The sequence below is a fragment of the Erythrolamprus reginae genome, chromosome 4 (genome assembly GCF_031021105.1).
Source record: "Erythrolamprus reginae isolate rEryReg1 chromosome 4, rEryReg1.hap1, whole genome shotgun sequence".
In the NCBI taxonomy this organism is placed as follows: Eukaryota; Metazoa; Chordata; class Lepidosauria; order Squamata; family Dipsadidae; genus Erythrolamprus; species Erythrolamprus reginae.
The window spans coordinates 53,631,709-53,656,471 of record NC_091953.1 but is presented as its reverse complement, the minus strand read 5'-3'; the positions used below and the strand labels follow the sequence as shown (position 1 = coordinate 53,656,471).

General features: G+C 36.1%; 1 protein-coding gene across 1 annotated transcript in view; it reads left to right on the top strand.

Moving 5' to 3' along the window:
• The window catches only part of TMPRSS15 (transmembrane serine protease 15), a 128,679-nt gene that overhangs the window by 83,294 nt on the left and 20,622 nt on the right, over positions 1-24,763 (top strand). Inside the window, exons 16-20 of the mRNA XM_070751550.1 lie at positions 8,586-8,675; positions 11,424-11,549; positions 12,291-12,431; positions 13,286-13,396; positions 23,930-24,062. Of these exons, the coding sequence (XP_070607651.1) occupies positions 8,586-8,675; positions 11,424-11,549; positions 12,291-12,431; positions 13,286-13,396; positions 23,930-24,062 (601 nt within the window). The remainder of the gene's footprint in view (positions 1-8,585; positions 8,676-11,423; positions 11,550-12,290; positions 12,432-13,285; positions 13,397-23,929; positions 24,063-24,763) is intronic.

Below are 24,763 nucleotides of genomic sequence, written 5' to 3'. Positions count from 1 at the left end.
TTTATTATCTTCTTTTTGCAGCTAAACATTTTTACCATATTAAAATATTAGAAATTAGTTTATCATTAAACCGGACAACTAACTTTTCATATTTTATAAAGTGATGATATTAAGTGTGTTTCAATAAAAACAGCCAATTAAAAAAATCGAAATTCGTTCTAGACTGTCTGAATAGATATTGATGGTAATCTACTAACTCTAATACTTGTTTATAAAAAACTTAATTACCTTGTGTTAATCTTGTAATACGGGCATCTGAAAATTTTCCCATATTTTTTCCATTTTTCCACATATTAATGTTAATATTCATGAAAAATATGTCCTTTTTCACTTTATTGACTTTTAGTATAGGTTAATACTGTATAAATGGAATGGAAATGCTCAGTTCATGGAATATATTTTCATAATTTATTCCTTTTAAGTTCAATAGAGTCATTTGTTACAATGCTGGCCTCCTTTAGCCATGAAAACTGGTTGGGGTTCTAGGTATAGTACGATGGATGCATGCATGGAGGGAGGGAGGGAGGGAGGAATGGAGGGAGGGAGAGAGAGAGAGAGACGCAAGCAGGCAGACAGACAGATGAGAGAAAAATAAAAATGCTAACAAGGACATCAAATATAAAAATAACTTCATTGGGAAATGTGTTACTTCACAAAATGGCTGCTGTGGTGATAGTAATAATATTTTCTTGGAAAAAGGAAGAGATAAATCTGAGAAAGGTCAAATCTGAAGGAAGTTAATAAGGATTTTTTAAAAAATGTTTATAATTTTGCTTTGCAGAAGCAAAACAAGAAATAGTTAAATAAATACAAGGGACAGCTTTCTGAACAAGGGATTACATCACAAGCAACTGTGTCATCTTCGCCGACGATGTAAAATTCTTCAACACCACCGATAACACAACTACTCTCCAAAAGAACTTGAACTCTGTTTCTGAGTGGTCTAACACATAGCAACTCCGAATCTCAACTAGCAAATGCTCTGTCCTACACATTGGGAAAAAGAATCTGAACTCCAAATACGAACTGAATAATCAAATTATCACAGATAACCCCTATTTGGTTAAAGACCTCAGTATACTAATAACAAAAGATTTAAGTGCAAAAGCCCACTGCAACAACATAGCCAAGAAGGCTTCAAGATTTGTAAACCTAATCCTACGTAGCTTCTGCTCTGGCAATCTCATACTGTTTACAAGAGCTTACAAAATTTTTGCCAGACCCATCCTCGAATACAGCTCATCTATTTGGAACCCATATCGCATCTCAGACATTAACACCCTTGAAAATGTCCAAAGATACTTCACCAGAAGAGCCATTCATTTCTCCACTCAAAACAGAATACCCTATGAGACTAGACTTTCAATCCTGGGCCTAGAAAGCCTAGAACAAAGACGCCTTAAACAAGATCTAAGTATTGCCCACAAGATCATATGCTGCAACGTCCTGCCTGTCGACGACTACTTCAGCTTCAACCACAACAACACAAGAGCACACAACAGATTTAAACTTAATATTAACCGCTCCAAATTGACTGTAAAAAATATGACTTCAGTAACCAAGTTGTCGAAGCGTGGAACTCATTACTGGACTCCATAGTGTCATCCCCAAACCCCCAACATTTTACCCTTAGATTATCTACGGTTGACCTATCCAGATTCCTAAGAGGTCAGTAAGGGGCAAGTACAAGTGCACTAGAGTGCCTTCCGTCCCCAGTCCTATTGCTCTCCTATATCTCCTCTACCTTTCTTCTATTCCTATATCTCTTCTTCTATTCTTTCAGTGATATGTTCTATTACTATATCTTCTTTTCTATTCTTTCTTAGATATATTTTACTATGAGTATTTCCTCTATAACCTTCATCATGTATTTTACTATGTATGTATATATATTATACATATATATATATCTACTAAAACTCTCATTGTGTATTGGACAAAATAAATAAATAAATAAAATAAATAAAAGTGTTCCTAAGAAGTAAGGATTGGCAGCCAGTGATTTTTTGATAGACTATGATAAACAAGATACATAAAGTACACAATCTCAAGCCACAAATAAAGCCAAACATTAGTGATAATTAATATTTTTATAAACGACAACCTGTGTTCCTAGGTCTATCCCTTGAGCAAATAAAATAAAATAAATAAAGTATCGTCATTGTGGCTAAGGGGTATGAATTCAGTCTCATCTTCAGTTTCTAGAAAAATAAGCTAATTCCTCAGAAATCTTTTGTTGTCGTGCCCCCCCTGTACAAAAATGTGATGCTAGAACATGCAGATTTTAGTTTATTGTTTTTTTGCAGTGTGATCATTCCTAAACTACACAATATCTAAGAGTTCAGAGGCTATTTCATTCTTATATATAAATATAGCATGTCTATGTCCATAAGCCTTCTAGTTAGTGTTGATTTATAGTGCCTCCCTGGACATGACTCTATGGTTTCTTGGCAAGAATTTACAGAAGTTGTTCACCATTTTCTGTTTCTTAAAGCTTAAAAAGTGTGATTGGCCTAAAGTAACCCAGTTGGTTTGTGCCTTAGGAAGGACTAGAAATCAGAGTTAGTTTTATTTGTTTTATTTTTTTATTAAATTTTTTATGCCCCCTTCTCTTTAGACTCAGGGTGGCTTACAACATGCTAGCAATAGCACTTTTTAACAGAGCCAGCATATTGCCCCCACAATCCGCATCCTCATTTTACCCACCTTGGAAGGATTGAAGGATGAGTCAACCTTGATCAGGTGATGAGATTTGAACTGCTGATATACAGATCTACAGTCAGCTTTAGTGGCCTGCAGTATTGCATTCTACCCGATGCGCCACCTTGGCTTCTTGGTTTTAAGTCTGATGACTCACTCAACAGACCAAACTGAATCCCAAATATACATTAGTAACTAATAATGTTCCTATTTTTTGAAGGTAAAAATAATAGTATCATAGAACAAACAAAATGCATGATTATCCATGCTCTGTTCTTTGTATACAAACTAAAGTCAAATAAAAATAAAAACTTTTGCAATGTAGTCAATATAGATTCTAACTGCTGATTCTTTGATATACCACATTTTTTTCTGTAGTACAAAATACTGAACAAGGTTGATTTCATCTTTGCAACTCTTTATTTTCAGTCAGGTTTTTAAAAGAAAATTGAAATGTTAAAAACACACACATTCACCTATCAGCAAATTACATTGAGACATACAGAAAGAAAACCTTCTCTGAAAGTACCAAAACTTGAAGTTATTCAATCCACTAACCCTAGCCCTAACGGGTGTGTAAGAGATGTGCATAAGCACACAAGTGTGCCTACCATCTTTGTCCTAATGTACCCTTTATTTTTATTCACATTCATTTCCTGTATACAAATCATGTTTATACTTATGTGTACTATCTAATACGTGTTTGACAAAATAAACATTTTTTAAAAAAAATGAATGCTTTACATGAGATTTCATTGTAGAAATGAATAAGCAATTCTCAATCTTTCTTCATTACATGAAGTTCTGCAACTGAGACAACATTGCCTAATAAAAGAGTATAATGGGCTGCATGAAGCATTATTATAACAGAAAATCTTTTCTACCCAGACTCGTCAAATTATCATTAGATTTAATGGCAGCATTATAAGCGTAATGGCAGATGCTGTAAGTACTTCTTTCAGCCCATCTGTATCGTGATTGCTACTAATATATTTTGTTAGAGCAAGAATAAAAAGATGCCATACTCAGTGAGCTGTTTAATGTAAAATTAAACTTTAGAATTATCTTATAACAAAGTTCATTTTTAGGATAATCATAAGCTATCCTATTTGGTATACTGTATAGATACCAGAAAGACTACTAGTTTTGCTTGGCTCATTAATGTTGTGTTGCTTTTTCCCCCTCCTGAACCAATCTCTTTTGTATTTGCCTCTTTACTTTGTTCTTTTTTATTCTATAGGTTATAACCAGTGAAGGGCTGCCAAAATTTTTACTACCACACTATGGCCGTGGCTTATGCAGGACACCCTGCATTTTCTTTCAACATCTTTCAGTGCAAATTGGGTGTTCTGGGGTGAAGCTCCATTTTCACTACCTCACTGTGTCCCCCCCCCCAAATAAATCCCCAAATATATGCATTTGCTGCATCCATATATTTTGTAGTGAAGTCTCTTCTTTTCTGTTTTCTTTAAAAAGAAATTCATTTCTTCTTCCATTATTTTAATACATTCTTTATATTTTAATATTGCTTGATTTAAAATACATCTCTTTTTTTTCACTTTGGCCTTTACATTTTATTTTATTGGATTATGATCTGCCCATGTGTTTGTTTCTATTTCTATTTCTTGTATATTGGCCTTCTCCGGGTCCCGTCGACTAAACAATGTCATCTGGCGGGACCCAGGGGAAGAGCCTTCTCTGTGGGGGCCCCGACCCTCTGGAACCAGCTCCCCCCTGAGATTAGGATTGCCCCCACCCTCCCTGCCTTTCGTAAACTCCTTAAGACCCACCTTTGCCGTCAGGCATGGGGGAACTAAAACACCTCCCCCTTGCCCATGTTGTTTTGTTGATTGACTGACTGTGTGCCTGTTTTTTATATATACTGTTTTTTTTGAGATTATTAATTTAAATTGGAACTGGATGGGTGGGCATTGGATTTGGTATTGTGTACTGTACTGTTTTTTATTATTGTTGTGAGCCGCCCCGAGTTTGCGGAGAGGGGCGGCATATAAATCCAATAAACCTAAACCTAAACCTTAATTCCGATGTCAGCCATATCATATCAATTCTATACAATGATTGGTGTCTATCTGAATAAAATGTATATTGACTTTTCTGTAAGTTCATTCTGATATTTTAAAAAGTCATTGGTAGTGTTTTTCTTGCCTTTTAACCTATTTTCCTGCTTTTAATAGTACACTTTTTCATCTACTATTGCATTAAAATGACCTAACATACAATTTTTTTCCATAGTCCATTTCCATTATTTTCATATGAAGTTTTTTGTTTGTTATTGCTTGTTATTCAGCACATGTATCGCTATCAACAATACTTGTTTTTTATTTATTATTACCTTTACCATCAGTATTCTTCCTCTTCATCTGTATAAAGTTGCTTGGTATTTATTGTTTCATATATGTTTGTGTGTGTGTGTTTTCTGTTGAATCACAGCATCACATATGTCACCCAAGACAACTTATTGCTTAATTATTTGGGGCACGGTGCCTTCCCACTATGTTGCTTAATTATTTGGGGCACGGGTCCCTTCCCACTATGTTATTCTGTTAATATAATTATTTTCTTATAAATCCAGACAGGCCGTCATGCCTACTCCTCTTTCTTATACATTCTTCTTAAAAGAAACAAAAAATCCTTATACAACTTTTTATACAACTTTTTCCTAATTAATAGGGGGAAAAAAATTCCCTTCTTTTTTTATTAAAAGAAATTAATAATAAAATAAAACCAAAATATACTACTATTAAAACTAAAACAACCAGCAAAACCAAAAACACAACTATTAATAAATCCATGCTTTAAAATCTTCATTTGTCAAATATTTATCATGGTATTATAGTCATCTAGTAATACTATGAAAATCTATCTGAACACCAATGCATCAATTAATATATTTCCATATTTACTTTTCTATAATTTCATTCAATATTTCCAAGCTCAATTAATTTTCAGGCACTTAGCATTTACTATTATTAACTTTCATCAATCTTCTACAATTCCAAGTATATTTTAAATTCATAATGCAAAGTCATAAAATCATACAGTACATATCATAAATCCCTTATTTATCATATGTATCTTCCATTAATTTTACCTATGTAATTCCATTTAGTTCTAAAATTCTAATCCAATTTTACGAATTAATACATCCTAATATTAAACAACACCTAAATATATCTTTTGCCATCATTCCATAGTCAATCCATATTTAACAATCAATCATCCCTCCTCAAATTTCTAACAACTGTCTCATTTCTGGGTACCTCTCCTGTCTCTCCCCCTTTTTTCTCTCATTTATTTCTCATTCCTCCCTCTTCCTCCCTTTTTCTCTCATTCCTTCCCCCTCTCCCTCTTCCTTTCTTTTTCCATCCCTGTCTCCTCCCCCCTTGTGTGTGTGTGTGTGTGTGTGTGTGAACTCTTGAACCATTTCCCAAAACAGGTGAGGGCTGGGGGTATTTTCTCTCTTATTATTTGGGTGCTTTTTACCATATGCTTTAAATCAAGAGTCACTTCTCTCTCTTTTGTTTCTCTCTCTTTCATCTCATTCTCTGCCTCAATCATTTTCTCATTTCTCTTTTTTTCTCCCCTTTTTTCTCTCATTTCTCTCTCTCTCTCTTCCTTCCTTTCCTTTTCTCTTTCTCTCATCTCTTTCTCTATCTCTCTCTCTCTCACTCTTTTTCTCTCTCTTTCTCTCATAGTAGAATTACTATGAAAAATTATATAATCAAGAAAAAGTATTTGAAGAAAAAAATAAAACATATTTGGAGAAAGCTGAATTATCCAAAGTATCTCAAATAGTGAAAGTTATATTAAATGAAAATACTACAATGATGGAATTAACAGAAGCAGTTAAGTCACAAAAAACAATAAAACACCAGGACCAGATGGATGCAGGCCTGTTTTGCCCTGGTGGAATCTAATGATGAAGGCTCCTCTGACCAAGAAGACATGAGTGACAGGGAGGAGGAGAGTGTGGTAGACAGCTCAGAAGGAGATCAATTATTTAGCTCCTCCTTGGATTCAGAACAAGAGTTAATGATACAGCCATGCATGCAGAGAGCGATGCATAGGCAACAACAATTGAGAGATTATTATCAAAGAAAATGAGGCCACCTGTGGTTGGGTGGGGCTGTGGTAATTAGTGAGGCTGCTATAAATAGCAGCCTGTGGGTTTGGCCATTGTGGAGGATTATCTGATTGTTGTGTTTCGTGCCTGCTTTACTGACTTTGACCTTTTGTGTGCTGATTTTTCCCTGCTTTGAAACTAAACCAGAGCAAAGTGTGTTTCACTTTATGAAAGAAGAAACTGTGAATTGCCTCACAGCTGCAAGCTAAGTATCACAGAACTGACAAGGGACTTGTACAAATTACCAGTTTGTTTGGAGACGAGTGCTCTTTGCTATACCAAAAGAGGGCTTAGTTTAAGTGAATTTTCATGATAAAGAACATTGTTTTGAATTTTCAAACGTGTGTGTGTCTGAAATTTGTACCTGTGAATTATTGGGAGGAGTCAACCAGAGAGCCCAACAGAACAACTAGGGACAAATAAAAAATAATTTAAAAATATATAATTATTTCTTGAGTGTTAAACTGGAAGAAGAACAAGTGAAAAAAACAATGATAAGATAGGCTAAAAACTTTGGCTATCCAATAGAATTAGATAAATAGTAGAAACTGTGGAACAGAAATTATAAACTAACAATGTCAACAGTTTATGAGGAGAACTTATATAAAAAGTTTTATAGGTAGCATCCAGTGGTGGGATTCAAAAAGTTTTACTGCTGGTTCTGTGGGCATGGTTTGGTTTGTTGGGCATGGCAGGGGAAGGATACTGTAAAATAGCCATTCCCATCCCAGTCCAGGGGAAGGTTACTGCAAAATACCCATTTCCTCAGCTGGCACACAGGCAGCAAGGAACAGATGGGGGAGGCGCCAGTTAAGGGTGGTATTTACCAGTTTTTCTGAACTACATACAATTTCCGCTACCAGTTCTTCGTATTACTCAAAATTTCCACAACCAGTTCTCCAGAACTGATCAGAACCAGCTGAAACTCACCTCTGATGGCATCTACCACCAGCAAGACTAGCAAAGGTGTATGAAAATGTATCACATAACGATGCAATCAGATACCAGATTCATACTATCAAATGTGGTGGACATGCTCAAAGGCAAAAAATATTGGACAAAAATACATACTTGGCTAGAAAAAAAATGATAAAACAACATATAGATTTGAAACCAGAGATATTACTTTTGTGTATATTACCAGAACACTACGACAAAGGGAATATATATATAATTTTACATGTATCAATGGCAGCAAGAATTGTGTTTGCACCCCAATGAAAAAATAAAGAGATCCCTACAGATGAAAATGTTATAAAAATATTAGAATGTGTTAAAATGGACAGATTAACACTTAAAATAAAGGAAAAGGAAGAAATGGAATAATTTTAACTTGTTTTACCAATGGTTAATCAACAGAATCAGAGAGTAGAATATAAAATGATCCAAAAGATAATAATAATCAGATAATAGTATTACTATTATCTGATTATTACTGATATGTTTATTCTTATTAATGTTGATGAATAAGGCATTTCTACTTAAATTAAATGTTCCCAACTACACGCTACTCAGATATGGAATTTTTAATGTGATATAAAAATGCATTAATAAACCATATATTAAAAAGAAAAAGGAAAGATCAGATTAAGGGCAGCAGAAGTATATATGTAGCTATGGGCATGCCGCATGAGGATTTGGGTTAAAACACTGCATCTTAATTTTTACTTCAGTAAGCAAATGACCTATGTAGTTCTCTGGCTATCCGAAAACTATATCTGTTCTATTTTGTTTCTTCTAGCTGATTGTGGAGGTCCATATGATTTGTGGGAACCAAACACTACATTTACTTCGATGAACTACCCAAATAACTACATCAATAAAGCATTTTGTAAGTTATATGCAGTAATGGGATGCTGCCCCCATGGGGAGGGACGCAATGTGGGTAGTAGGTTTATGCATTATTTATTGAATACTTAATAGTTTTTTATTGTCCTTCCTTCTCTAGTACCTTAGTATGATCTTTAATTACTTTTAAAAATAGAAAATAATTAAATAGTTTGTTTTTATCCATAAATGCTTTAATCATTTTAATCATTATCTATTCTAGAACGAACTTTTATAACAAAGAAAATTGAGCTACTTGCCTAATCTGTCATCATACTGAATCTTGTGGGTTCAGTACAAACCTTAAAATGTTACTGTGCTCCGCAACAAATAATGCTTGTTCTTTATTCAAATAATGTGACTTAATCAACTGAAAAAGAGTATAAGCACCTATTTGAAAATTATCTTGGTTGGTAAGCCACTCCCATCCAGTCACATGACCTTTAAGCGATCCCTGGCCACATGGTTGTCAAGCAACTCCCACCTGGTCACATGGATGGCAAGCCACTTCTACCCAGCAGTAAAAATGTTGGCAGCCCAATACTGGTTATATGTCTTGTAAGTTATATGTGTTCAAACCTTCAGACAAGTGTATTTAAAAATATGAAACACACTGTATGCCATGGACAGAATGAATGAAGATCATACTGAAGTGCATTAGAAGTTTTTGACTTAAATAATATTTTAATAAAGCTTTTTTTAAAAACAAATAGAGATTATACATTTTCTGTTCTTTTTTACAGGAGCACATGCTATTGTAAAAAATATAAGAAAAATCTCATTATGTCTCATTTTCTGATCTGGTGTTGTAGCTGTTGTAGAAGCTAGATTTTTAAAAAGCAAACTTTGAACAAAGTTAGATCCCCATTCTCATCTAACTAGGTTTCAATGACACAGGGAGCTCATCATATCCACCAATATGTGGGAAATGAATGTGCTCTTTTTATCCACATATCTGGCATTAAAAAGCAAAATGATTCAATGATCTAGCTCTAGAAAGAGGCAATTGGGCTAGAAGGGAGAATATTTTTTAAAAACTGTAGGTACCCCTTTTTTCTAGGCAGTCCACTGAATTACCCATTCCCTTGGCAATTACAAACCCAAAGGCTTGTTAGGTTCCATAGCTTTTTCTGACCTAATTTCAGTAGGAGCAATAACCCCACCCTAAACTGAAACTCTCTGGAATCCCATTCCTGTTTACTTCATTCTAACATGCAAACACTGCCTATTACTAACTACTAGTCAAACTCTATTGGACACCCCTCCTATAAAGCTTTATTGTTACTAGAATCTTGGTACATCAGATTTTGTATATTCTACTCCAGCATATATGATCTTACTTCACTTAATGTTTCTTCTTTTTAAAATTTGTTGATTAGAATTATAAATACAATAAACATATAAAAAGAAAAAAAATCTTTTCTGTCAGAAAATAAGCTATGTAAGGCTTGTTATGTTTTTAAAAAGTCTATTCACTTCCCTTACTGTTTCTGGTACAGAGCAGATACACAGCTACAATTATTCCAAAGTAGTGGGCAGAAAAACAACCTGTGTCATCTCTCATGAATTGCCTGCCTCCAATATTGGTCCCTTGATTATCCGACTGCTCCCCAAACTTACATCACTTTGAATCCTTTTCCTATCAAGCATTATCAAGTAATACACAGCCTCTTAGTCCTTGACCTTTCTCATTCCCACATATTTCATCCCATACATTTTGTTTCCACAGTAGCAGAGTTAAAGACTTGGAATGGGGAGGGAGGCTGAAAATCTGAGAGGAAACATATAGGAAAGGTAGATAGGAAAGAAGTAATTAAGTCTTTAGTGTGATCTAAATTTTTCTCTTTCTATGTATTTGTTTCATATTCTTTTAAACCTCTGTGTAATGGAATATTTGGTTTGTTTTCTTTTCAAGAAACCTGTTGCCTTACACACCTAATATTAAAAATAATTATTTTAAATAAATCAATTTCTCCTGCTCAAAATTTGTAGAATATGTTAATAATATATTAAAATTAATTTAAAATTTGCAGAATATATTAAAGAAGTCTTATTTGAATAAATACAACATTAGTGAGAAATAATATATATTAGTAACATATTAATATTGATAATAATAACATATTTGGCTACTTGTGCTCAGAGATGAGGAAGCAAACCAACAGTGAATTAAGTTAGAACTAATTTTGCTTGTGGTCATTGTGCCTCAGGTGAACTTGGAATCCCAGAATATGTTTTTAAGGTATTAATGCTAAGAAGAATCTCAACTAACCCACTACCCAATCACCATCAATGGTTAAATAATATTTCCTTATTGCTTATTTGACCCCTATGGCAATCATTAAGTGTTGTACCTCATGATTCTTGACAAATATATATTTTCTTCTATGTACACTGAGAGCATATGCACCAAGACAAATTCCTTGTATGTCTAATCACAGTTGGCCAATAAAGAATTATATCTATCTATTCTATCTATCTATAATTCTGCTTATTTGCTTGAAATTGCTTCTTTAAATACTAATTTCTGTGTCTCACCCATAAGGCAATGTCATGTTGAGAATTGTTTAAGTATTAAACTGTTGTAATGCCATTATACTTTGGAGTTGTATTGGAAGTGTTTTAACATATTAAAACTGGATCTTAATAAAAATGATGATGATGGCTAACTATCCAACCTGTTTCTTTATGGAAACTATTGACAAATCAATATTTTTTTATTTTGTTTCTTTCTTAAATTTTATAATTTTAGGTGTATGGTATTTGAATGCAGAAAAGGGAAAAAATATTCAACTTCATTTCCAGTATTTTAATTTAGAGGCTATTCATGATGTTCTAGAAGTCAGAGATGGTAGAGGACCTGAGTCTTTATTTTTAAGTAAGTATATAAAGTATATCAATATGTGCTAAATACTGAAATACTGAATTAGAATACTTTTAAAAAGAATACATAGTGAAAGATGTACAGTATACAGTGTTTTAACAATTCCATAAATCTGTAAATTCCATGAGTTGAGTGTGACAATATTATTTTCATTTATAAAAATGTTCAATAACAATAAAATGTACATAAAATGTGATATACTTTCATACATATAATTAAACTTTTATGTTGATTGATATAATTTAAGTTAGTTAACAAAACTGCAGTATCGGAGAATTTAAGAAGAATCTGGTATGAATGTTTTCTTTCTCATCTATTGTTGCATCATTGTGTCATTTGCCATTTGATATGGCAAAGATTCCTGGAAGCTGTGATAAGTTCTCAGAGAGCTCTAATAGAAAATCAATCAATTATACAGTCTGGATCCAGCCCAGATAAATGATCAAACCCAGACTATATAGCAAGCGCATATTTTAAGTCATGCTACATTCAGTATCATCTATGAGTAAAGAACATGGTTTAGCATTTTTCAAAATATTTACATATTTAATCAGTATTGGTTTGTTCAGTTGTTTTCACTAGATTAAGCTTCAAAGAGCATCCATCTATTTATGAATGAAAAAAATAGATATAGATATTTTTCTGTCTTATATGTATTTTATTTTCTATCATTTTGATGTGTAACAAAATTATGTTAGTCTTTGGAATAACGATATACTTTTCCTTGCTATGAAGATGTTTATACTGGAAAATCTCCCTTGCCAGATATATTCTCTACAACTCATCAAATGACTGTGCTCTTCATTACGGATAAATCTATAACTAGAAAAGGATTTTTAGCCAATTTTACTACAGGTTATAATCTTGGCATGCCAGGTGAGTTTCTCATATACCCCATATCACACAAAACCATAGGGAACAAAGAATACAGAGAAAATATAGTATTGAATTCCTGTGACTTCTTTGATTCATTCTTGTTTTACTTTATAAGTTATATACCAGCAGTTCAAGTCTAGAAGCTATGTACAAAAAGAGCTATGTACAAAAAAAGAAGAGGATATATATATATAAAAACCTTATTAAAAATAATAAAAAATTTGGATCCTACTGTTATTTTATGGAGTAATATGATTAGCAATCAGGAAGCAATAGATTAATAATTTCTTTTTTGGCTATAGATACCATTAAATTCATCCATGATATATGCTGTGCAATGGCTGTAGAATATTTTAATTCTGCATACTGCATTGTGCAACAGAGACAGTTATGGTTTTTCAATAGATCGTGATTAAATGAATCGTAGCTTAGAGCAATCTAAGAACTTTGTCTATCTTTATTTCATAAATGCATTTTTCTAATTCCAAAATTTCTTGGAAGTAGTTTTTCAAAGATAAAAGAGCATGGAGATGGAATTCAAACATTTTTCTGGCTACTTTTCTTTGCTACAAATTAACTACAAAGTAAGAAGAACACGGATAGTTAACATTGGGACCCAAATATTATTGGCCTTTAGCGTGGTCCCTCTAAAGGATTTCTGTATTAATTGTGGTTCATATTTACTCTCAGTGTTGATCCCTTGAAATTACTTGGATGTATCAGGAGTAATATATAAGATATGCAAAATATTTTACCTTGCACATGAGATGTGAGACATATGCTGTGTTATAAAATATACTGATTTATTAACTAATTTTCATGGACTACAGTATCTGTGTCTCCTTCATTAACAGCTTCATGTGGACCAAATAATTATCAGTGTGGAAGTGGAGAATGTATATCCCAGGTTCACATTTGTGATCAATTCCAGCACTGTAAAGATCATTCTGATGAAGCAGATTGTGGTAAATATTTATAATTTTTAAAAAAAAATTCTAATCCCAAATTAAGGGACGATAACTATTTTTCAAGGGAGTCCTTTGAAAGCCCACTGTACACTGAAATAAAATCCCAAATGTATGTTGGATGTAAATGGAAGGCATGTTCCTTGATGTGAATGAATGATAAAGTTTTGAATAAAAAAATAGGAATGTAAAGAAAAAAAACTCCATACCTTCTAGCAACCAGATGCTGGAAAGCTGCTATTCTACAGTGGGCAGGAAAAATTTTTGAGGAGTCGCGAATCCCTTTTAGAGACCCTAAGTAAAGGGCCTAATCTTTTAGAAAAGAGCCTACCCAACTATCTCACTTTAAAAAAAAAATTGTACAGTTTTCTTTCACCTGCTTGTGTTCCTCTCCTTTTCTAATAAAGGAGAATATTTGTAGTTTGGGATTGAAATGTGGGGTCCTTGGTGCTCTCTGAGCTTGGTTATTTTCTTGCAAATATTTCATTAGACAAACTAGGTAACATCATCAGCACCAAGCATCATGAAAGTAGAAAATATTAGTAAGTGAGGACTTGAGTCTAATACTTTGAAACCAAAATATTTTATTTTACTAGGATAGATCTATTTCGGCCTTATTTTGGCCTCATCAGCTAGCCATACCCACTGGGACTTGAACCTGCAACCTTTGCCTTGTAAGGCAGAGAATTATCGTCTAGGCTACAGTATCCAATCCCTTCAGTTCTGCACCAGGGAAGGGTTACATATTTTTGTGTCGAATCACCCTGGTGTATTGAAGGAACATCACAGCTCCTTATTTGCCTCTCGGCCCAACCCAGGGCCATTTCCAAGGCAGTTAATTTTATTGATAGCTGACAATTCTATTTGTATGTGTCACATGTTTTTTTTTTTTTTGCTGAATTTGAAAATTAAGGGAGACTAGGATAGATCTATTTTGGCCTTATTTTGGCCTCATCAGCTAGCCATACCCACTGGGACGTGAACCTGCAACCTTTGCCTGATGATGGTGAATGTGATTTCACCGAAACGTCGCATAGACATGCAAAATATTACACAGGGCAAAACCCGAACTCAGAACAATCTACATATATATATATATGTCAAATGTTTTTTTAGCTGAAATTTTAAAATTAAGGGAGACTAGGATGGTCCCATTTTGGCCTTGTTCTGGCCTCATCAGCTAGCCACACCCTTCCTTACTGGGATTTGATCCTGTGGACTCTGCCTTGTAAGGCAGAGACTTAGCAGAGGTGCTATCAGATCAGATCCCTTCCAGCTGTGTACCAGGGAGGGGCTATATGTTTTTTTATGTCGGATCACCCTGGTATATTTCAAGGAACGTCACAGCTCCTTTTTGCCTCTAGGCCCAACCCAGGGCCACTTCAAGGCAGTTAATTTATTTATAGCCGACAACTATATTCTGTATGTGTCAAATGTTTTTTTAGCTGGAATTTTAAAATTAAGGGAGACTAGGATGGTCCCATTTCGGCCTTGTTCTGGCCTCATCAGCTAGCCACACCCTTCCTTACTGGGATTTGACTGCCTTGAAGTGGCCCTGGGTTGGGCCTAGAGGCAAAAAGGAGCTGTGACGTTCCTTGAAATATATCAGGGTGATCCGACATAAAAAACCATATATATATATATATATATATATATATATATATATATATATATATATATATATATATATATATATTTTTCTTCTTATGTCGGATGACCCTGGTATATTTCCAAGGAACGTCACAGCTCCTCTTTTTTTGCCTATAGGCCCAGCCCAGGGCCACTGCAAGGCAGTAATATATCTATAGCCGACAAACTATATTTTGTATGTGTTAAATGTTTATAGCTGGAATTTAAAATTAAGGGAGACCAGGATAGATCTATTTCGGCCTTATTAGGCCTCATCAGCTGGCCACACCCATTCTTTTACTGGGATTCGATCTGGGAAGCTTCTGCATTGTAAAGCAGAGAGCTAGCAATTAGACCCATCCGATCTGAATCCATCCAGCTTTGTACCAGGGAGGGGTATATGTTTTTTTCTTCTTATGTCGGATGACCCTGGTATATTTCCAAGGAACGTCACAGCTCCTCTTTTTTTGCCTATAGGCCCAGCCCAGGGCCACTGCAAGGCAGTAATATATCTATAGCCGACAAACTATATTTTGTATGTGTTAAATGTTTATAGCTGGAATTTAAAATTAAGGGAGACCAGGATAGATCTATTTCGGCCTTATTAGGCCTCATCAGCTGGCCACACCCATTCTTTTACTGGGATTCGATCTGGGAAGCTTCTGCATTGTAAAGCAGAGAGCTAGCAATTAGACCCATCCGATCTGAATCCATCCAGCTTTGTACCAGGGAGGGGTATATGTTTTTTTCTTCTTATGTCGGATGACCCTGGTATATTTCCAAGGAACGTCACAGCTCCTCTTTTTTTGCCTATAGGCCCAGCCCAGGGCCACTGCAAGGCAGTAATATATCTATAGCCGACAAACTATATTTTGTATGTGTTAAATGTTTATAGCTGGAATTTAAAATTAAGGGAGACCAGGATAGATCTATTTCGGCCTTATTAGGCCTCATCAGCTGGCCACACCCATTCTTTTACTGGGATTCGATCTGGGAAGCTTCTGCATTGTAAAGCAGAGAGCTAGCAATTAGACCCATCCGATCTGAATCCATCCAGCTTTGTACCAGGGAGGGGTATATGTTTTTTTCTTCTTATGTCGGATGACCCTGGTATATTTCCAAGGAACGTCACAGCTCCTCTTTTTTTGCCTATAGGCCCAGCCCAGGGCCACTGCAAGGCAGTAATATATCTATAGCCGACAAACTATATTTTGTATGTGTTAAATGTTTATAGCTGGAATTTAAAATTAAGGGAGACCAGGATAGATCTATTTCGGCCTTATTAGGCCTCATCAGCTGGCCACACCCATTCTTTTACTGGGATTCGATCTGGGAAGCTTCTGCATTGTAAAGCAGAGAGCTAGCAATTAGACCCATCCGATCTGAATCCATCCAGCTTTGTACCAGGGAGGGGTATATGTTTTTTTCTTCTTATGTCGGATGACCCTGGTATATTTCCAAGGAACGTCACAGCTCCTCTTTTTTTGCCTATAGGCCCAGCCCAGGGCCACTGCAAGGCAGTAATATATCTATAGCCGACAAACTATATTTTGTATGTGTTAAATGTTTATAGCTGGAATTTAAAATTAAGGGAGACCAGGATAGATCTATTTCGGCCTTATTAGGCCTCATCAGCTGGCCACACCCATTCTTTTACTGGGATTCGATCTGGGAAGCTTCTGCATTGTAAAGCAGAGAGCTAGCAATTAGACCCATCCGATCTGAATCCATCCAGCTTTGTACCAGGGAGGGGTATATGTTTTTTTCTTCTTATGTCGGATGACCCTGGTATATTTCCAAGGAACGTCACAGCTCCTCTTTTTTTGCCTATAGGCCCAGCCCAGGGCCACTGCAAGGCAGTAATATATCTATAGCCGACAAACTATATTTTGTATGTGTTAAATGTTTATAGCTGGAATTTAAAATTAAGGGAGACCAGGATAGATCTATTTCGGCCTTATTAGGCCTCATCAGCTGGCCACACCCATTCTTTTACTGGGATTCGATCTGGGAAGCTTCTGCATTGTAAAGCAGAGAGCTAGCAATTAGACCCATCCGATCTGAATCCATCCAGCTTTGTACCAGGGAGGTACAAAATGTCATCCGACATAAGAAGAAAAAAACATATACCCCTCCCTGGTACAAAGCTGGATGGATTCAGATCGGATGGGTCTAATTGCTAGCTCTCTGCTTTACAATGCAGAAGCTTCCCAGATCGAATCCCAGTAAAAGAATGGGTGTGGCCAGCTGATGAGGCCTAATAAGGCCGAAATAGATCTATCCTGGTCTCCCTTAATTTTAAATTCCAGCTATAAACATTTAACACATACAAAATATAGTTTGTCGGCTATAGATATATTACTGCCTTGCAGTGGCCCTGGGCTGGGCCTATAGGCAAAAAAAGAGGAGCTGTGACGTTCCTTGGAAATATACCAGGGTCATCCGACATAAGAAGAAAAAAACATATACCCCTCCCTGGTACAAAGCTGGATGGATTCAGATCGGATGGGTCTAATTGCTAGCTCTCTGCTTTACAATGCAGAAGCTTCCCAGATCGAATCCCAGTAAAAGAATGGGTGTGGCCAGCTGATGAGGCCTAATAAGGCCGAAATAGATCTATCCTGGTCTCCCTTAATTTTAAATTCCAGCTATAAACATTTAACACATACAAAATATAGTTTGTCGGCTATAGATATATTACTGCCTTGCAGTGGCCCTGGGCTGGGCCTATAGGCAAAAAAAGAGGAGCTGTGACGTTCCTTGGAAATATACCAGGGTCATCCGACATAAGAAGAAAAAAACATATACCCCTCCCTGGTACAAAGCTGGATGGATTCAGATCGGATGGGTCTAATTGCTAGCTCTCTGCTTTACAATGCAGAAGCTTCCCAGATCGAATCCCAGTAAAAGAATGGGTGTGGCCAGCTGATGAGGCCTAATAAGGCCGAAATAGATCTATCCTGGTCTCCCTTAATTTTAAATTCCAGCTATAAACATTTAACACATACAAAATATAGTTTGTCGGCTATAGATATATTACTGCCTTGCAGTGGCCCTGGGCTGGGCCTATAGGCAAAAAAAGAGGAGCTGTGACGTTCCTTGGAAATATACCAGGGTCATCCGACATAAGAAGAAAAAAACATATACCCCTCCCTGGTACAAAGCTGGATGGATTCAGATCGGATGGGTCTAATTGCTAGCTCTCTGCTTTACAATGCAGAAGCTTCCCAGATCGAATCCCAGTAAAAGAATGGGTGTGGCCAGCTGATGAGGCCTAATAAGGCCGAAATAGATCTATCCTGGTCTCCCTTAATTTTAAATTCCAGCTATAAACATTTAACACATACAAAATATAGTTTGTCGGCTATAGATATATTACTGCCTTGCAGTGGCCCTGGGCTGGGCCTATAGGCAAAAAAAGAGGAGCTGTGACGTTCCTTGGAAATATACCAGGGTCATCCGACATAAGAAGAAAAAAACATATACCCCTCCCTGGTACAAAGCTGGATGGATTCAGATCGGATGGGTCTAATTGCTAGCTCTCTGCTTTACAATGCAGAAGCTTCCCAGATCGAATCCCAGTAAAAGAATGGGTGTGGCCAGCTGATGAGGCCTAATAAGGCCGAAATAGATCTATCCTGGTCTCCCTTAATTTTAAATTCCAGCTATAAACATTTAACACATACAAAATATAGTTTGTCGGCTATAGATATATTACTGCCTTGCAGTGGCCCTGGGCTGGGCCTATAGGCAAAAAAAGAGGAGCTGTGACGTTCCTTGGAAATATACCAGGGTCATCCGACATAAGAAGAAAAAAACATATACCCCTCCCTGGTACAAAGCTGGATGGATTCAGATCGGATGGGTCTAATTGCTAGCTCTCTGCTTTACAATGCAGAAGCTTCCCAGATCGAATCCCAGTAAAAGAATGGGTGTGGCCAGCTGATGAGGCCTAATAAGGCCGAAATAGATCTATCCTGGTCTCCCTTAATTTTAAATTCCAGCTATAAACATTTAACACATACAAAATATAGTTTGTCGGCTATAGATATATTACTGCCTTGCAGTGGCCCTGGGCTGGGCCTATAGGCAAAAAAAGAGGAGCTGTGACGTTCCTTGGAAATATACCAGGGTCATCCGACATAAGAAGAAAAAAACATATACCCCTCCCTGGTACAAAGCTGGATGGATTCAGATCGGATGGGTCTAATTGCTAGCTCTCTGCTTTACAATGCAGAAGCTTCCCAGATCGAATCCCAGTAAAAGAATGGGTGTGGCCAGCTGATGAGGCCTAATAAGGCCGAAATAGATCTATCCTGGTCTCCCTTAATTTTAAATTCCAGCTATAAACATTTAACACATACAAAATATAGTTTGTCGGCTATAGATATATTACTGCCTTGCAGTGGCCCTGGGCTGGGCCTATAGGCAAAAAAAGAGGAGCTGTGACGTTCCTTGGAAATATACCAGGGTCATCCGACATAAGAAGAAAAAAACATATACCCCTCCCTGGTACAAAGCTGGATGGATTCAGATCGGATGGGTCTAATTGCTAGCTCTCTGCTTTACAATGCAGAAGCTTCCCAGATCGAATCCCAGTAAAAGAATGGGTGTGGCCAGCTGATGAGGCCTAATAAGGCCGAAATAGATCTATCCTGGTCTCCCTTAATTTTAAATTCCAGCTATAAACATTTAACACATACAAAATATAGTTTGTCGGCTATAGATATATTACTGCCTTGCAGTGGCCCTGGGCTGGGCCTATAGGCAAAAAAAGAGGAGCTGTGACGTTCCTTGGAAATATACCAGGGTCATCCGACATAAGAAGAAAAAAACATATACCCCTCCCTGGTACAAAGCTGGATGGATTCAGATCGGATGGGTCTAATTGCTAGCTCTCTGCTTTACAATGCAGAAGCTTCCCAGATCGAATCCCAGTAAAAGAATGGGTGTGGCCAGCTGATGAGGCCTAATAAGGCCGAAATAGATCTATCCTGGTCTCCCTTAATTTTAAATTCCAGCTATAAACATTTAACATATATATATATATACACACACACACACACACACACACACACACACACACACACACAATATATATATACACACACAGTAAAATACATGATGAAAGTTATAGAGGAGATACTCATAATAAAATATATCTAAGAAAGAATAGAAAAGAAGATATAGTAATAGAACATATCAATGAAAGAATAGAAGAAGAGATATAGGAATAGAAGAAAGGTATAGGAGATATAGGAGAGCAATAGGACAAGGGACAGAAGGCACTCTAGTGCACTTGTACTCGCCCCTTACTGACCTCTTAGGAATCTGGATAGGTCAACTGTAGATAATCTAAGGATAAATTGTTGGGGGTTTGGGGATGATACTATGGAGTCCGGTAATGAGTTCCACACTTCGACAACTCGGTTACCGAAGTCATATTTTTTACAGTCAGGTTTGGAGTGGTTAATATTAAGTTTAAATCTGTTGTGTGCTCTTGTGATGTTGTGGTTGAAGCTGAAGTAGTCGGCGACAGGCAGGACGTTGCAGCATATGATCTTGTGGGCAATACTTAGATCTTGTTTAAGGCGTCTTAGTTCTAAGCTTTCTAGGCCCAGAATTGAAAGTCTAGTCTCATAGGGTATTCTATTTCGAGTGGAGGAGTAAAGGGCTCTTCTGGTGAAGTATCTTTGGACATTTTCAAGGGTGTTAATGTCTGAGATGCGATATGGGTTCCAAACAGATGAGTTGTATTCGAGGATGAGTCTGGCAAAAGTTTTGTAAGCTCTTGTAAGTAGTGTGAGATTGCCAGAGCATAAGCTATGTAGGATTAGGTTTACACCTCTTGAAGCCTTCTTGGCTATGTTGTTGCGGTGGGCTTTGGCACTTAAATCTTTTGTTATTAATATACTGAGGTCTTTAACCGAGTGGAGATTATCTGTGATAATTTGATTATTCAGTTCGTATTTGGAGTTCAGATTCTTCTTCCCAATGTGTAGGACAGATCATTTGCTAGTTGAGATTTGGAGCTGCTAGGTGTTAGACCAATCAGAGACAGAGTCTAGGGGTTTTTTTTGAGAATAGCTGTGTTATTGGTGGTGTTGAAGAGTTTTACATCATCGGCGAAGAGAACACCATTGCTAGAGATGTGACTACAAAGGTCATTGATGTAGAGGATGAAGAGTGTGGGTCCCAGTACACTACCTTGGGAGACACCACTTTTCACAGGGACAGGGGTGGATATGGTGTTTCCTATTTTGACCACTTGTTGTCTGTTTGACAGGAATGCTGTAATCCAGCTATGGAGGGATCCTGAGATGCCATAGGATTTGAGTTTTAGGAGTAGTTTGTCGTGGACCACTGAATCAAAGGCTTTGCAGAAGTTGATATAAATTGCATCTATAGATTTCCCTTGATCTAAATGAGTTGTCCATATATTTTTGCAGTGGAGGAGCTGCATGTTGCAGGATAGTTTTTTTCTGAAACCATTTGTTAGAGAGCAAATTATTAGTTTCTCGATGGAGAGTAATTGATTTGTTTATAATTGATTCCATGACTTTGCATGGGACACAGCATAGTGAAATTGGTCTGCAGTTATCGACAAAAGAGTGGTCTCCTTTTTTGAAGATGGGGGTGACCATTGCTTTCGACCCTAGCTTAGGAAGTGTGCTGGTTCTGAAGGATTTTTCAAAAATTATGCTTAGTGGTTCAGCTATGGCAGAAGAGAGCTTTTTTAGGAAGTAAGTACATAGCCATCTGGTCCGACTTATAGAAAAGGTATAAGGTCACGTAATGCTTTTTCAACTCGGTCTTCAGTGAAGTCTACTTGGGTTATGTCGTTGAGGGAGTTTGAGATACGATTGATGAAATTGGGGGATGAGCCATTGCTGTTAACAAAGACAAAGACAAAGAAAGAGTTGAGGAGGTTGGCTTTGGATGAATCATCATGGTATTCTTTGTTGTTGGGTCCTTTGAGAGGTGGGATAGGTCTAGAGTCTTTGAGTTTATTGTTGACAAAATTGTAGAAAGCTCTATTAGATTTGGTGCGTAGGAGGTTTTCCTCTTGTTTGCTGTAGTAGTTAAGGAATTCTGTTTTTATTTGATTGCAAATGCTTTTATATAGACTTTTGAAGTTGGAAACTTGTCCTTTTTTGTTTTTCCTCCAGAGAGATTTTTTCTTGTTTGTAATTTTCTTATTGAGATGGGGAGGTTATATTTTTTGTTTATGGTACATGTTAGAGGTACATGAAGTCTGATGATAATTTTCATTTCGAGTAGGAATGTGTTGTAGAGGTCATCAGTAGTGGGCTTCAATGAGTTCATAGTTCGCTTTTTTGAAATTGAATTTTGGTATATATTTATACTTTATGGTATATATATTTATGGTATTTTGTTTTTTGGCCTCTTTTTACACATAAGAGAAGGGGTGCATCTGCCAGTGCAGATTTATATATATTCTGCTCAGTCATCCAAAAAAGCATCCTTAATCTTCTTTTCAAGCAAATTTAGGATCAAATGTAAGCCCAGGAAAAGTGTTTGACAGAACTATAAAACAGCTGTGACTAGCCATATTTCAACTGTTTCCCAACATAGATGCAGGTTACTTTGACAACAATGCTAGCTGTTGTCACAGCACCATCTTGAAGGTAGTTATTTACAAAATGACATGTTCTGTACATAGCTTTTCATAAACTAAAAATAATAGACTCTGCACAATGTTTTATATGCAGATCCAATGATAAAATGATACTGAGGACTGGTTAAAAAAAGTGATAGCAGTAAAATCACCTGTAAGACCTGACAATGATTTGTATGGATAGAGGCTTAGATTTGTAGACATAGTTCTTTGCCTCACATTGGATATATCTTAAGTTAGGAAAAACATCTTATGACATTTCTTGTAAGGTATCTTATCTTCACTTAATATTTTGTCTCCCACTGTGTTTGTTGAAGACTGAGAAAAATATATTGCTGCTTTTCATAACAGATCCTTAAACAAAGCACACCAAGTCTAAGCTGCTTAAAAATTGGGAACATTTGGCAAAATGTTCTCGGCAGGTTAAGTACATGAATTGCACTACATGGAGTAAATGCAGATCCAATAGGTTTATGGTTGAATAGTAGTGTTTTTAACATTCAGACCCAAGTTAAAGATATAAACCTCATTTAAACATATGGTCATATGTCTAATCATGTGAGGTTTTCTAAGTGTTCCTTATTGATCCTATCAACAGTGAAGATTTTGTGGATATCTGCATGTTACTTATTCCAATTTCTGTCTATATCACCATACTTACAGGGGTACTATAAATTATAGGTTACGAACATCTAGAGCAAGGGTGCCAAACTCACATCGTCACAGTGATGTCACGTGACATATCAGGATTTTTCTCCCCTTCGTTAAACTAGCCAGTTAGCCAGCATGTCACAGTGATGTCACATGACATATCAGAGCCACTTCAGGGTTATGTTTGACCTTATGGGGTGGTCATGGCCAACTTGACATTACTCATGTCAGAGGCTCCTATGAAAATCTGAGCACTCTGCTTGAGAAAACAGGCTTTCAAGCTCTGTTCATTACAGACTCAGAAACCCACTGCCAGTGAAAACAAATATTTTCAAATACACTGTTTATATGGATCCCAAGTAATCCAAGAACAACTATGGAACGATCAGCACTAAACACTTCGATGTGATCCACGAAAATGGTGCATTAAAAAAAATGTTCATTTTAAAATCTAGTTTTAATACAGTCTTGGATTTGGATTTGGAAAGGGAAAAGAGGAAGATGTTCAAATCATATCTTCATATTCTGCTAAATTTGAACTTGATCATACACAGTTTGTTATGAATAAAATGAATCCTCAATTTGTGTTATATTAAAACTTATTTTTATGACAGTGAGCTTGATCAATGGTTCTCTTAGCTCCAATGGGTTAGTCCAATTCAAAATTGAGACACAATGGTTTACAGCTTGTGCTAATGAGTGGACCGAAAAATTATCAACCACTATCTGCAATCTGTTAAAACTAGGGTAAGTAAAGTTTTTGATTATATATTCCTTCAGAGCAAATTCTTCCACTAATACTTTATATGACAGATATAAAACTGGCTTGGAGGTTTGGAAGAAAGAGCTTGTATAAATCTCTAATGTTCTGCATAATGTATAATGTACCTGGCTTTCCAGTGACATTTCTTCAAGTACTAAGGCATGTCTGCTTAATGTCAATTTGATTACACTTTAGTCAGGAAAAAAAAGATTGATATGGAAGACGATTTGGTTGTTGTTGATCAACACATGCTGAATGTTATTATTATTATCATTGTAGTATGAGATATATTAAATTATGCTTTCAGTTTCCTTGTATTAGTCTTTTAATGTTAAATCTGTAGCTACCATTCACTGGAAATACAGATTTTATAAAATAAGTGAAGGCTTATTATACATAATTGAAATTTATCTGCCAAATTCAGAATAGCTCTGAAAACTTGGAAATCTCCCTTCCTTCTACTATTTAAAAAATCTCTTTTAAAAATAACAAAAACAATAATGCTAGTAATAATAATTTAAAGAACAAACACATTCACCTAAAAAAAATCCCTGTAAAAAATAAGAGAATGAAAAAACCCGAAGCTAATGGCTTCTAAATACTGGTTTATTAGCCATTAGTATTTTCCTAGTTGCTTTATCTAGTTCGCAGGATATCTCATCAATTTTTAATGACTTCTATTCAA